This window comes from Mirounga leonina, unplaced genomic scaffold (assembly GCF_011800145.1).
Source record: "Mirounga leonina isolate KUSES-001 unplaced genomic scaffold, KU_Mleo_1.0 Mir_96, whole genome shotgun sequence".
Classification (NCBI taxonomy): Eukaryota; Metazoa; Chordata; class Mammalia; order Carnivora; family Phocidae; genus Mirounga; species Mirounga leonina.
In genome coordinates, this window is record NW_023270871.1 from 7,843,207 (window position 1) to 7,859,247 (window position 16,041).

Below are 16,041 nucleotides of genomic sequence, written 5' to 3' on the forward strand. Positions count from 1 at the left end.
TGGGTGCAGAGGGAGAGGGAGAAGCAGACTCCCTGCTGAGCAGGGATTATGATCAGAGCTGAAGGCAGATGCTTAACGGACTGAGCCACCCAGGCACCCCTTGGTGTCTTGTTCTTAATATTTTTAGTGGTTTCCTCTTAATTTTTTTGTTTATTTGTTTAGTGTGATTAAAGTTGTCTGTGAGGGCTTGATTCTTTTCCCAGTAAGGTAGAGTCTGAGAATTTATTTATTTCAGATGATCGATCATATTAGGCCTGATTCATTCAATGAGGTATAATGTATTGTAAAACTTTCTGGTGCATCTCTACCCATTGTTGTTTAGTTTAAGCTAAATAACTCTTTTTGAATTTAGTCTTGCAGAGAGGCCAATGATATATTCTTTTGCTATATAGCCATAGTTGTTAAAGCTATTTTTTTTTCTTTTTCTTTTTAAGTAATCTCTACACCCAACGTGGGGCTTGAACTCATGACTCTGAGATCAAGAGTCGGACTCACATGCTCTTCCAACTGAGGCAGCCAGGTGCCCCTAAAGCTGTTTTTAGAAATGAGTAATTTTTCTAGAAATTTCTTTTTTTTTTTTTAAAGATTTATTTGTTTTGGGGGGAGAGAGAGAATGAGCATGAAGGGGAGGGGCAGAGGAAGAGGGAGAGAGAAAATCTCAAGCAGATTCCTCCCTGAGCATGGAGCTGGATGTGGGTCTCAATCTCACAACCCTGAGATCATGACCCAGGCTGAAATCAAAGAGTCGGACGCTTAACTGATTCAGCCACCCAAGCGGGGTGTTTCTAACTTTAATACTTTTAAAACTTCATCTTAGTATTCACTTAATGAGGAAGTACATGAGTATGAATTCAATCATATTTAAGAATGAATTTGTATGGATCACAGCCATACATCTGTACATCTAGAAATGATGCACAGGTGAGGCATTTTTTCAGCCTACAGTCAATTCCTGATGCACACAGAGATTCAAGGATACCTACCGTAATCTATGCCATCCCTACTCATCCTAAATAATGACCAACCAATTAGGAAATTGAAAATTTTTAGGTGACTCCTTTAAATACCTCAGCTAATTTGGATAATAAAAATGTTCATTAACCTTTGAATGTAGCTTCTTTCAGTCCTAAAATATTAGTCTTCAGAGCTATAGGGAAAATTTTCCTTCCCTATCCAGCTTGCATATGGTAGGCACTAAATATTAGTTGAGTGAATGAATAAATATTTGAATGATGACTGTGACTACACGGTGTCCTACCATTGTCTTGGCTAAAATATGGAAATAAACATCCCCAACTGGGAGGGAGCAGAATAATCTTACCAGGGAATGTAATGTCCAAGAACAAGAAGGAACCAAGAAATATTTCATGAAGTTGGACAGCATGCCAGATCTCTTACCCACAGTTTGCACTGTGCCAGGAAATACATAAAAAAAAATTTATCTCCTTGTTGATTTTATTCTATCGTATTTTCTGTTGTCATAGTTGTTTTGGGGGGGAGGTAGTTTGAGGAAATGTAACAATTTTGGTCTTTTTACATACCTCATGTTTTACAGATAAAATTACAAAATTAACAGAAATGAGCAGTCAAAGGGGAAAGCCCAGTGGTGCCTGCTTAAAAAAACAAACAAACAAAAACTTACCTGCCTTTTTAAATTAACTCTTCTTTTTTTTTTTTTTTAAGATTTTATTTATTTACTTGAGAGAAAGAGCAAGCGAGAGAGAGCACGAGTAGGGTGAGGGGAGTGTGGAGGACAGGGAGAGGGAGAAGCAGACTCCCCTCTGAGTGGGGAGCTGGATGTGGGGCTCCATCTCAGGACCATGGTTAACCGATTGAGCCACCTAGGCACCCCTTTAATTAACTCTTCTGACTTCTTCTACAGTTATGTCTTGAAACACCTGATACGATCATTTGATCTTTTATATCTAGAATCTATACCAGACTGTCTCTGGGGTATATGGGACATCTCTTTATATTTGAAGGATTTGAATTAAACATTGGATATATTCTTCTCTTTGTTTTATGTTGTAAAAATCTTCCTGTTTGCTGTCCATCCCTTAGTTAGGTCTCTGTCTCATTCTGTAAGTGTTTTAGAAGCACTTTGAAAGGCTGTCCTAATGAGTAGCTTCATTTGCTGCATCAATTTTTAATTGATAAGAAAATAGATTGGTCTAATGGCATTTTTAAGTTGTTTTAATTCTTCTAGTACTTTTTTTTTTTAAGCTTTTATTTATTTATTTGAGAGCGAGCGAGCACACGAGTGCGTGAGTGGGGGAGGAGGAGCAGAGGGAGAGAGACAAGCAAACTCCATGCTGAGTGTGGAGCCGGACTCAGGGCTCGATCCCACAACCCTGAGATCATGACCTGAGCTGAAACCAAGAGTCAGATGCTTTAGGGCGCGTGGGTGGCTCAGTTGGTTAAGCGACTGCCTTCGGCTCAGGTCACGATCCCAGAATCCTGGGATGGAGTCCCACATCAGATTCCCTGCTCAGTGGGGAGGCTACTTCTCCCTCTGACCCTCTCCCCTCTCATTCTGTCTCTCTCTCCCTCTAACTAAATCAATAAAATCTTTTTTTTTAAAAAAAGAGTCAGATGCTTTAACTGGCTGAGCCACCCAGGTGCCCCTCTTCTAGTACAACTCTTAATTTAGGTCTTCAACCTAGAGAAGAAACTGGTTGTGATTATGCAGGAGTACTTTATTATTATTATTATTTTTATAAAAATAGTATGTGACTTTTGGAAATGCAGTAAAGTACAAAGTAGAAAATAAAGATCATCTGTGATCTCTCTACTCAGTGAAAAATACTATTAACATTTTAGCCTTTTTCAATGCATTTTTATCATGTTGGATCAAGATATAATATCCTTCTCATTTTTCCCATTTAATACTATATCATAAGTTTTCTCCTTCATGTAACATGATGAGTCTTTAAGAAATCTTTGTATATATGTTTTAATGGTTTTGTAGAATTTTCTTGTTTTAATGTACCACATTTTATTTAATGGTTCCCCCAAAGTTGGGCTTTTCACTTAATTCCGCTTTTTGTCAATTAAAAATAATGCTCTAACCTTTTTTCTGTGTTATTCCAGTGTGTGTGTCTTCATTTATTTCCCCAGGATTAATCAATTCTTAGAAGTAGAATTACTGGGCAAGTGGATATCAACATTTTTGGCCAGTTGCTACATGTTGGTAAATTATGCTTTCCTGAAACTTCTGCATAGTTCATAATCTCATTAATAGATCCTCCAGCTAATTGTTTCATTTCAACATTATTATGATTTTTAAAATATTTTATTTTTAGGTCATTTCTACATCCAATGTGGGGCTTGAATTTATAACCCCAAGATCATGAGTCCCATGCTCTACTGAGTGAGCCAGCCAGATGCCCCCATTATTATGATTTTTTGACCTTTCATTTTGAGAGACAAAAAAAAGTATCTCACTTCTTGTAACTTTGATTCATATGAGGATGAACTTTTTTTTTTTAATTTGGTTGTTACCATTTCTTTTAGAATTAACCATTTGTATTTGTTTTTCGTGTGTTAGGATCTTAGTGTTTTGTCTTTATTTAAATTTTTGTGGGCTTTTTATTAATTTTTTGTCATGTTGATTTTTGAGGACTGTAATATATACATATTTCATATTTAAATCCATTGATGTTTTTCTCATTTTCCCCATTGCTTTAAATTTAAGAAATACTTTTTAATTCAAAGACTAGAGAGATATTCACCAAGGTTTTCCTTTTTTCTTTTTCTTTATGGGTTGATTCTCTCCCTCTTTTTAAAAATTTTATTTATTTTAAGTAATCTCTACGTGGAGCTTGAGCTCATGACCCCAAGATCAAGAGTTGCATGCTCTTCCGATTGAGCCAGCCAGGTGTCCCGAAGGCTGATTCTCTTTTATAATTCATTCTGATCTATAGAATTTAGAGTTTAGTTTGAAGTCTGATATTAGGTTTGGGTAGATTTTTTTCCCCCCGATACCTAACTGATCATCTTATTCCTTTTGTTCCTTCCATTTTGTGATGCCACATTTATCATATATTACATTTTTACCCTAGTAGGCCATCAGGGTAAGATAGTATTTTAAAATTGCCTTCTTAGTCTTTCCTCCTCTTGAACTATTCTTTTGAGGATTTGCTCATTTGGAACTTTTATGTACTACCCTGCTCCTCTTTTGGCTCTATTTTTTCCCTTCTGTTTTCAATTTTCGTTTCTGCACTTTTAGAATTTTCAAAAAATTAATCCACATGTGAATGCTTAAGGCCAGCTGCACTGTTATATTCATCATCATATTCCCTGTAGCCTTTATTGATTTTTTTAAATTATAAAATTAAAACTAGCTCTTATAGAAAATTTAGGAGATAAAGAAAAGCACAAAGAAGAAAATATTCTTTTTTTTTTTTTTTTAAAGATTTTATTTATTTATTTGACAGAGAAAGACACAGCGAGAGAGGGAACACAAGCAGGGGGAAGGGGAGAGGGAGAAGCAGGCTCCCCGCAGAGCAGGGAGCCCGATGTGGGACTCGATCCCAGGACTCCAGGATCATGACCTGAGCCGAAGGCAGTCGCTTAACGACTGAGCCACCCAGGCGCCCAAGAAGAATACATTCTTACCACTCAAAGATATCCTGCTATGGCTAAACGTTACACAATGTAGAATTTACTAGAAACTATATAGTATAGTATTTTATGTATGTATATAAATATATATGAAACATTCATATATGTGTATATAAAATTTTTATTTACCTTATGGCAGCAGTCTATACATACTATGTCATTGTGTGCATTTTACTTATAATAGTTTCATGTATTCTAAATATCCCTCCTTAAATAAATTTTAACTCACCCTCTAGTTACTTGACTAGATAAATTACTTTGTGTGAAAGAATAGCCTACCCTTTCAAAAGTGATTAAATTTCAGACAGACAGTATGGACAGAACACATATTATCTTTGTTAAGATGCAAGTGTGTTTATGTGTGTGTGTGGTCTGTGCATTTAAAGTTGTGTCAGCTATCGCATAATTGTTTTGCGAAGGTCGAGTGAGTAAAATCAAAGACAAATTGGTAGTATATCTGGTGTTTTCTAGGGAGCTTAAATGGTTTTGGCCACAGGAGGTCTTGTAAAGTCAGTGGGGTTATAGTCCAGGAACTGATCCTTTAGCTCTCACTGGGTCAGAAGAAAGAAGGAATCCAGAACTTTTAGGGCAGGAGGAATTAGTTAGAAGCCAAATCAAATTTGTGAAGTTGATGGCGGTAAAGTTGGTGCAGTTAGAAGTCAAAGGGGGTGGACCTGGATCCAGAATGCAGTTTAAGGCGTATCAGCCTGGGACTGGAGAGAACAAGTAAGGTGTGAGGAAAAGCTGTAGCAAGCAAGAGGCTGGTTAACGGAGAAGAGGCTGCTTAATGGAGAAGAGGCTGTGGACTAGAGAAGAGGAAGGGGGATGATCATAACCACCTAGAAAGTACACATTAGCACTTTAAATTTGCCAGTTTACGTGGATGCGACCATATGATCCATAGCCGTAAATTACTGCAGAGCTCAGCAGCGTGACCTTTTTTGGGGGGGCGAGAGTCCTCAGATGTATGTTGTTTGCATCCCCAAATTCTCATGTTTGAGTAAAATTTAAACATTCAAGATGGTTTTGTTGGACTGTAGTGGGGAGAGTAGAGGAAAGGAATATTTCCAGAGAATTTTGAGAACTGATGAAACCACCAGGACTTCAGAGTGTTGTCTTTGGGGGAAAATATCTCCTTATTCTTGCTCTTTCATGGAGACTCCAAAGATTATCCAACAAACCACGTGGCAGTTAGCCCTGTGTGGTGGGAGCAGAAGGTCCAGTGGGGGTAGTAATGAGAGAGAATGGGAGAAAGAGTGCTTATACCCAGTCAGGAAGGCCTTCAGTAATAGGAGGCCGTGGGATTTGGACTTTATCTCGGAAGTATAAAGTTGGCTTCAAGAAAGAGGGAGGTACTATATAAATACCCATTTGTATCTTTACAACTTTTTTTTTCCCCATATGTGCTACAAATCTTCATTTTTCTCTTTTGAATCACATGTATTCCAATCAAGTAGATTGAAAAACAGATTATTAGAATGCAAATTTTATTTTATATTAATTTCCCTTTATAAAGTCGATAGTGTTTTTACTAACATTCTGTAAAGACAGAGTTGAAAACTTTCTAAAAGAGGAGATAAAGATACTTAGGCTATTAACTCTCTGCTTTCCTACTACTAATCTCACAAGTTTATTTCCTTTGTCTTTTGGCTTAGGTATATATTGTTCTATGAAACTTGAACACGGTGATATTCTGACAATGTGGGCCCTGTTGAACTAACTAATATAGGTTAGCTTGAGAAATCCTTATGTTTGGTGCTTTATCTTATGTAAGAATTAGTGAATGAATTTAAAATGGGAACTATCTCAACTATCTCATGACTAGAGTGTTCCATAAGAACAGGGATCTTTTCTGTTTATCTACCAGTATATTCTGAGCACCAGGTATAGGGCTTGACTCATCAGAGGCAGAATAAACAGTGTTGAGGGGGGAATAACAGTGTATGCATGATTCCCAATCCCAGTCCCAAACTGGGATTTCCTATTGTTTTCATTTCGTGGCATTTCCCTTTCTCTCCTTGAAGTTATCCTGTGATAAATGAAGGTAGATTAATATATGTGGGGAGATCTGGTGAAGTTTGTTAAGATGTTTGGAAATATTCCATTTTGCAATTCATAAATTACTATTGACTATTCCCTTGCATTTGTGATCTTTATGAATTGTCCGATTCAGGTGCACATAGTTTTCTTAATAGCTTACTATTATGCATTCAAAAAGAAACAGGCAGAATGTTTATGTCTTCATGAGTGGTCCTGGATGTAAGCCAGTTTGGAAGAGCAGTACTAAGTAAGCGAACGGCAAGATCCCTCTGCATATTGGCTTTGCAGTTCACACTTACCATGTTTCTTCCTGGGAGGATGACCCGTTTCAACTGCGTGATGGACTTTCGGGGTATCTTGAAAGAGTTAATGTTTCAGATGTTACATTTTTGAGTGTCCAGAGACTACTGTAATAATTAGGAAATAAAGTTAAAAAGTATAATATAATTTGTCCTGTTCTCTTTGATTTTACCAGGTAAAAAAGCTCCAGTTTTATTTAGTAAAGAGATGATTGAGTCAATGCAGGAAGGCTCAGTTGTTGTGGATTTAGCTGCTGAGGCTGGCGGAAACTTTGAAACCACTAAGCCGGGAGAACTTTATGTCCATAAGGTATGCCGAACAGCTTCTTCTGTCTACGAGCCATCTCCCACGTCTTTAGTGACTTGAAGCAAGTGTGTATTCCGTTAAGGTATTCAGAGAAACTGAGGCCTGGAAAGTTTTAAAATTAAAAACAGGCACATCGAAAGCTCTTTTTGAAATCTGTATTTGGGGGCGCCTGGGTGGCTCAGTCGTTAAGCGTCTGCCTTCAGCTCGGGTCATGATCCCAGGGTCCTGGGATCGAGCCCCACATCGGGCTCCCTGCTCCGTGGGGGGAAGCCTGCTTCTTCCTCTCCCACTCCCCCTGCTTGTGTTCCTGCTCTCACTGTGTCTCTCTCTGTTAAATAAATAAATAAAATCTTTAAAAAAAAAAAAAAAGCTGTATTTGTTTGTGAGATGTGTATATATTTATAAAGGTATGTAATTTCACAGCTTAGCCTTGACTGTGACTGAGGAGTGTCCTAGAAGGAATGTGAACAGATAGAATTAGACCTTTCTGATCGTATTTTTGTTCATGTAGGGAGTTACTCACATAGGCTACACAGACCTTCCCAGCCGAATGGCCACGCAGGCCAGCACCTTATATTCCAACAACATCACCAAGCTCCTGAAGGCCATCAGCCCTGACAAAGATAATTTTTATTTTGAAGTGAAAGACGACTTTGACTTTGGTACAATGGGTCATGTCATTAGAGGAACTGTAGTGATGAAGGTAAGTAAAGAGACCTGTTCCTTTCTGAGTTTTCATTAGAAATGTTTTAGGATTTCTGTTTATGGAAGGCTCCTATTTTGGAATTGAGATATAATCTAATAAAGGGTTGATGTGTTGGGTTTATACCAATAAAAAGTGTTTAGAAATGCAGAACGATTTAAAGAAAAAAATCACAGAGGCTTATATATACGTGAACTCATCCGAAATATGCATTGCTTTTGAAAAACAGAAGCAAACAAAACAAAAAACCAGAACTGAATAAAGTGAAAAACTTTCCCCTTGCCACGTATTTCCTTTTAGAGGATTGATCTCTGTTTTTCCATATATATTCTGTGCACATAGAAATTATGTATCCATGCATAACAAACATTCTATATTTATATACACATATGTATTTATATAAAGTAAATTATAAATGACATGAATTTATTTAAGATTATATAGGGGCTCTTGGCTGGCTCAGTCAATAGAGCATGCCACGCTTGATCTCGGGGTTGTAAGTTCAAGCCCCATATTGGGTGTAGTGATTGCTTAAAAATAAATCTTTCAGGGGCGCCTGGGTGGCTCAGTCGTTAAGTGTCTGCCTTCGGCTCAGGTCATGATCCCGGGGTCCTGGGATCAAGCCCCGCATCGGGCTCCCTGCTCCTCGGGAAGCCTGCTTCTCCCTCTCCCACTCCCCCTGCTTGTGTTCCCTCTCTCGCTGTGTCTCTCTCTCTCTGTCAAATAAATAAATAAAATCTTTAAAAAAAATAAATCTTTTAAAAAATTATATTTAAAAGAACAATCCCCCCCCCCCCCCCCCAGGAGAGTCACTACGTAGCTTCTGTGTTTTTGAAATGCTGGATTGACTGTTAAAAAAAATTCTATTTTTCTTATTTCTATTAGGATGGCAACGTGATTTTCCCTGCTCCCACCCCGAAAAATATTCCTCAAGGTGCCCCAGTAAAACCGAAGACAGTGGCTGAGCTGGAAGCTGAGAAAGCAGCTACCGTCACCCCCTTCAGGAAGACGATGACTACGGCTTCTGCATATACAGCAGGTGAGGACCCCATTCATGAGGGTTGAGTCCTGATTGTTTGGATTTTGTAAGAAATGCATTAATTGTCAAAATTAGTGAATGAGATCCTGTTGTCCTCCTTTGGATTCCATGAGGAAGTGGGCCTGTTAGAAGCAAGTTTTCGTAAATGTGTTACTAGCCTCACCTCTGTGGCCTTGGAGACTCCATTGATGGCTGACCCCAGAGATGCAGGTGCTCGCTAGATACTGGAATGAATGTGTGTGAAAGCATAGACGGGCTGTTAATGCTTTTCTTTCATAGAAAACATTTAAAATATAGCTGTTAGGAGTTTTATCTTACATCAAATGTATCGAGTAGTGATCTGTGTCAGATTGTGTTGGTGTTAAGTGCCTGTAAATATGGTTATTTATTTATCTTTACGAGTTATAAAACATCAGTTGTGATCATCTGCACGTTGTGTAAGACTGGGGAACCACATGTTTGCGTTGAAGAATAAACAGTAGGAGACAGGTATGGCCCTTGACCGTTTGTCTAACATCCTAAGTTCTTCACCTAGTAAAAAAAATTCAATTTTTAAGTTTTCATTTCTTTACAGTTTAACACAAATTCTTTGCTTTTTAGTTCGCCTTTATGAAAACATTAAGCAGTCACTGTAAAATAATGGTAAATATTCATTCTGGTTACGAATTGTTAAGAGTCTGAAATAGGGACATTTGGTTTTAAATTGGTTTCTCTCTCATTGAATGAATTAAAAATATTTAGATCTACTTGGAGCCAAAGCAAAAACAAAACAAAAGCAAACTATAAAGAATTAAGGACCAGCACCAGGCACACAATTCTTGTAGCCTCAGCATTCTCCAAATTCCCATGCGAGCCCAGATGTTTGAAAGAGAAATATGTAACTCTCCTTGAATAAAGAGCAAGTCTCAGCAAAATGACTTAAAGCCTCTAGTTGTGAACATGGTGAATAAATGGGGCAGTGTCCCTACTTGCACTTACTTGTTAAAAAAAAAAAAAAAAGAAACCAGATTATTATATTGTACCTGGAGAGGATTCTTGGAAGGATTGTAAATTTCCATTTCTCTTTGCGGTTCATGAGGAAATACAGTGCGGCATGTATGATGGTTTATTTTTCTAGGTTTCTCTCTCATTTGTTAAGTGAAAGTTTATTGCATTTTAATAGATACGACATTAGCATATTTTAGGGAATAAAAGAATGTCCTTATATTTGTTTTTCTTTACCTTAAACTTCCTCCTTTATAATAAAAACAAGCATTTTTCTTTTATGTGTGTTAGGAATCCATTTGAATAGCATTCTCCAAAGAATATGATTTGCTTTCTTTTCCTTTTCTTTTTTTCTCTGCCTTTCTCTTTCCTTTGTTACAAAGAGTATAGAAATAGCATAGTTGACATTATTAAATATACTATAGAAAAGACATTAGTTTACTAAGGAGTTGATTAAAAAAACCCTTTAGATAGGTGATTCCTATCTTAGATGCCCAACAAAAGAATGGACTCCAGATTATGATAATTTAGTGCTGCTTGATTAATGTGGTCATTTAATGAATGCTAGGCATTGCACTAAACACTTCATATGCCTTAACCTATTTACTCTTTATAAGACCTCAGTGAGGTGGGCATATTATTATTTTCTTCTCCAGGTGAGGACAGAGAGGGTTAATAATTTTACAGATGATGATAATATAGCACAGAGAAGTTAAGTAACTTGCCTGAAATCTCACAGCTAGCAAGCAGTAGACCCACAGTTTGAACGAGGCAATCTGGCTTATGAAAACATATTTTTAACCACAACTCTATACAGCTTCTCTGATGTTTAACTAGAACACAAAACAATATTCTGTCTACTCTCCCTCCAGATGGTTAACAGGCCATGTATTGGAACCCTGGGCATTTTATATTTGGGTAGGGAAATATAAATTAAAACTGCAGTCTTATTACATGATCTAAAGTAAAATTAATGTCAACTCCTAGATGTTCTAGCTGTGCCACTTATAAAGAAATACTTCATAACACGGGGAAAAAAAAGTACCTTACTCAAGAAAGTTGAATTCCAGCTCCCTGGTCCCCCATTCACATTCTGTTTTTACTGACCACTAGGTAACCCTTCCTTCTGTTGCAGAATAGCCATCCACATGTTTGCTATTAGGGAAGGCAATAATTAAAGATGTATGTTCATAGCTGACTGTTTGTCTTCTGCACATTCTTAATTTAATTTGTATTTTTTTTTTCCTTTTCTTTGTAAAATCCTGTTTGCTGACTTGGTGTTGAGGCTGGAGTTGACTGCCCTGGCCAGCAGTCCAGTCCAGCTTCAGGAGCAATTGCAAAACCTCTGTCCCGGGGGGTGGGGGGGTGGGAGGTGGAGGCCATATGTTTTGGGGAGGTGCTGGAGTGAATGAAATCCTTCCTACTCTTTTAAAATCCCTCTTCCTCAGCCAAAGCTGAGTGACATGAAATTGGCTTCAAAAAAGTCCTGTCTTGTAAAGGTCGTGTCTTGCCCAAGTAGAAAATGCTTTGGTAGATTCTGTGTAGGTCTGTAATTCTGGAACAAAAGCACTTGTATAAACACATGTGGCATCATCAGTGAAAGTCAAAACAGGGAAGAGGACAATGGGGAAATTGTTATCAAGGTGACTCATAAATTTTACTAGATCTTTACAGCTTATTTTATTTGGGGAGATGGTGGTCAAGAAGTTGAGTTTTGTTCATAATACCTTTAACCTCCCCTGGCCCCCATCGTGAAATGTGTAAAAAATCTCATTATTGGCAAACTCCATATCGGGTGCAGAATTTAAAAGCATTGACTGTTTCACATGTTTGTGTGTGGGTGTGCGTGCTTTTAATCTTGAGATAATTGGAGGTCAGCTCATACTCTTTTCTTTCTGTAGGTCTCACTGGGATGCTGGGTTTGGGCATTGTGGCGCCCAATTTAGCCTTTTCCCAGATGGTGACCACTTTTGGCTTGGCCGGCATCGTGGGCTACCACACCGTCTGGGGAGTGACCCCTGCTCTCCACTCACCACTGATGTCTGTGACTAATGCAATCTCAGGTTTGGTCCTCTCTTGTTTCCCCTCATTTTAGGTTTTCATGGGCTTATTCAACTCTGCAACTGCTTTCAATGACGTTTCCAAAGTCTTCGTTTACAAATTGTATGGCTTGGCCTCTTGAGGTGGTGGTTGTGGTGGCTTGGGCTCCCCGAGGGGGTGAGGGTGGGTCTAGAAGTGAGGGGCCCAGCAAGCTTGTTAGGCCTTGGGGCTGCTCCCATTTCAAGCAGGGCAGGGCCATTCTTCTTCCTTTCGATGGTAATTTCCTTTAAAGAAAGGATTCCTCTGATATCACAGAATTGTAATTGTAGCATCCTTTAGGGGCTCTTAGATTCATCTAAACATCTAGCCTAGCAAGTATGTAGTAAGTAGGCCATACCTGTCATCAGATTCACTCCGAAGCCTTTGGAACAGGAAACAGCTGCCCAGGCAGGGTAGCCGAGCATCAGCCGAGCATCAGGCTGGTGGTGCGAGTCTTCACAGTGGTCCACGTGGCGTCCACACAGCTGCCCAGGAGCTCTTCTCTTTGGCCCCCAGTGATGCTCAGATCTGAGGAGTGAGACCCAGCTGGGACAGGTGTGGGGCCGGCCCTGGCTTGGAAGCCTCATGCTGCCAGGGCTCTGGGCACAGCTGCTGGGGGCTCTGCTGGGAGCGTGACTAATTCCAAGGGGCACCATACTCTGGAAAGCTCATCATCATGGCTTTGCCATCATATTTTTCTAGTTCATGCGTAGATCCTTCCAGTTCAGAAGCAGTTTATCCACCCGCGGTCCCTTGTTACCTCTTGTCCAATAACATTATCGATTTAGATCTTTATCAGGGGAACAGAGCTAGAAAGTTAAAGGGAGGTCAAATTTTTATGCAGAAGGAGAAAAAGTTTTGTTAACTCTTTGCCCACAAGAGTACTTCAGTTACAATGGTGTGTGAGGACTTTCTCCGTTGTGTCTGTCCATGTGAGATCCTACAGCTGTGACACTTCATTTGGCCTTGTCTCTGTAACCATTCACCATCTTGCTTCTTTCTTCCTAGGGTTGACTGCAGTTGGTGGGTTGGCACTGATGGGAGGACATTTGTATCCTTCCACAATTTCTCAGGGCCTTGCCGCTCTTGCTACATTTATTTCCTCAGTCAACATTGCAGGTATGATGGCAGTGGTGGTGAGAGAGCCCAGAGTGCTATTTAAAAAAAAATTATTTCAGCAAGCTCTACACCCAGCATGGGGCTTGAACTCACGACCCCAAGATCAAGAGTCGCATACTCTTCCGACTGAGCCAGCCAGGCACCCCCTAGAGTGCTATTTTTTTTTAAAAGATGTTATTTTTTATTTATTTGACAGAGACACAGTGAGAGAGGGAACACAAGCAGGGGGAGTGGGAGAGGGAGAAGCAGGCTTCCCGCGGAGCAGGGAGCCCGATGTGGGGCTCGATCCCAGAACCCTGGGATCATGACCTGAGCCGAAGGCAGATGCTTAACAACTGAGCCACCCAGGCGCCCCTAGAGTGCTATTTTTAATGGAGAAGTGAGAAGCAAATATAAATCCATATAAAATAGACATTTGGACTTTTTTAGACATTTGGATTTTAAGAATTTAACTGTGCCTTTAAAAATTGTTTCACTCAGACCATAAATGCTCTCTGTGAAGAAAAATTATTTTGCCCATTTGTAATTTTTAGAAACTATTTGATAGAAGAACACCCCCTTCCTCAGTGCCCCAAAATAAACAAGCAAATGATTGTCTTGCTGCAAGGTAACTGGAAAGTTATTGAATGCATAGTTTTGAATTAAGTTGACTTATAGCTATCACCATAACATCTGTAAATGAGTATACTTTTAGATAAAATTTTAGCCTTTGCCTTATCCTAGCCTGTGTTTCTGAAAACTGAAAGCCTAGCATATCACTTGTGTAAGCTCATTTGATGCTATTTTGTAGCTAAAAATTAGTTAATGTGTCCAAGAAATCCGGTGCCTGTTGATGTGGCATTTTTTTCTTTTATCACTTATTATAGGTTTAACAGAGTAACCTATTTGAAAAAAATACTAGCCTTTGACCTTTGCATTCCCAAGCTGTTTGAATGCCTATTTACTTGTAGTCAGGCAGAAATAGTTAGTTCTGTACTCTGATTGCAAGTTTTCTTCCTGAATATAGGGTTCCCCACCTTCAATGAAACTGGCTTGAGTGATAGAATAAGTTTTAATTTTGAGGTTCTAAAATGTTACTTAATATATTTATCCCTAGGTGATAAAGATGTGCTTAAAATAGAAAAATTGTACCAGTTTAAAGATCATGTTTCTCAAAATACCTCTTTCTGTTTCATATTTACTTTGATAAGGCGGCTTTCTGGTGACCCAGAGAATGCTGGACATGTTCAAGCGTCCCACGGATCCCCCAGAATACAATTACCTGTATCTGCTCCCTGCTGGAACCTTCGTTGGAGGATATTTAGCTGCCCTCTACAGTGGTTATAACATTGAACAAGTAAGAGGCTGTTTTGAGAATTTTTATTTTTGCCACCGTGTTTTCTTTCCAACTAGATTTAATATTATTATTACCAAAATTCAGGCTCTACCAAGCAAATACAATAATAACTCTAGAAACATCTTGGTCAAATAGAGCATTCCTATCCCCTAAGGTTCACGACCCTGGATTCTAGAAACAGATTTGCCTGCTACCTGAATGTGCTAACATGGGTTTACCTGTTTGTCCCTCAGGTTTTCTACTTGTAAAAAGTGTCAAAAGGTTGTTATGTACTCGGATGGATTGTTGTAGGGATACAGTGAAATAATCAGTAACAGAATCTGAAATTTTTCTGTTAAATACTATTAGTTCTTTTCCTACTTACTTTCTTCTACAAATTCAGTGCATCATCTCTTGTAACCAGGAGATGTCATCTCAATTCATCTAAAAAAGACAGTGTAAAAATGAATGTTTACTAAAAAACAGAAATAAGTTGAACTTCGAAAGTTTCATCTTTCAATATGATTATAATAGAGACTTAAGTTTGTTCTGAACTCAGTATTTTTTATCACTTTTCAATGCCTACCACGAGATTGCAACTGACAGCAGAAAAATCATGTGTTCCTTAGTTTCTGCAGTTTACAACATTTCTTACTTGTTGAGTGAACAAAATCTTTTTTGAGAGGAGTTGGAGTGGTATGTCAGAGAAACCCGTGTCTGAATTCCAGATTTGCTATTTTCTGATCATGTGACCTTGGAAGAATTATGTAACCTTTTCAAGCTTTGGTTTTCTCTTTTTGTAAAATGAGGATGATGATTCCTTCAACTTCTGTGAATCTCATGGGGCTGACTTGAGTAAAATGTATGTTATGGTCCCTGGCATTTACAGCATCAGGGGTTGGCTCCTTTATAGTGTTTGGTCAGGTCTAGATCCCATCATAACTCTGTTTAAATTTAGGTACTTTTATATGCATTTGTGCATGCTATCAAATCCAAAAAGAAACCAATTTACATAAATGGTATAATTGCAAGTACAATTTAAGGTATTTAATTTATTAATATGCCTAATGGATAGGAAAATATATTGAAATATTCAAAGAAGAAGTCCGACTGGTCCCTCTATTGTCTGAATTTAAAATTGTTCTTAGGAAATCATGTTTCCTCAAGAGAAGTCCTCCCTATGCTAATAGACTGGAAGTTTTGATAGTCTCTCTCTCTCTTCTCTTCCCTTTCATTTAAAAAGATCATGTATCTGGGCTCAGGTCTGTGCTGTGTTGGTGCCCTGGCCGGCCTTTCCACCCAGGGAACAGCTCGTCTTGGCAATGCATTGGGCATGATTGGGGTGGCTGGAGGCCTGGCAGCCACCCTCGGAGGCCTAAAACCATCCCCAGAATTGTTAGCTCAGATGTCTGGAGCAATGGCTTTGGGCGGTACCATTGGTAAGCACTTGGTGGAGATCTGCCTTTATGGGAACACATAGCCATTTTTTTAGCGTACTCTTTGGACATAGTTGATCCACTTACTTAATGTTAA

General features: G+C 38.7%; 1 protein-coding gene across 3 annotated transcripts in view; it reads left to right on the forward strand.

Moving 5' to 3' along the window:
* Positions 1–16,041, forward strand: part of LOC118006402 (NAD(P) transhydrogenase, mitochondrial) — a 92,317-nt gene that overhangs the window by 39,356 nt on the left and 36,920 nt on the right. For all 3 annotated transcript variants that reach the window (XM_034999036.1, XM_034999035.1, XM_034999033.1), the window contains exons 8-14: positions 7,139–7,272; positions 7,781–7,972; positions 8,858–9,011; positions 11,897–12,058; positions 13,083–13,193; positions 14,384–14,529; positions 15,752–15,947. In XM_034999036.1, coding sequence (XP_034854927.1) covers positions 7,139–7,272; positions 7,781–7,972; positions 8,858–9,011; positions 11,897–12,058; positions 13,083–13,193; positions 14,384–14,529; positions 15,752–15,947 — 1,095 coding nt within the window. The remainder of the gene's footprint in view (positions 1–7,138; positions 7,273–7,780; positions 7,973–8,857; positions 9,012–11,896; positions 12,059–13,082; positions 13,194–14,383; positions 14,530–15,751; positions 15,948–16,041) is intronic.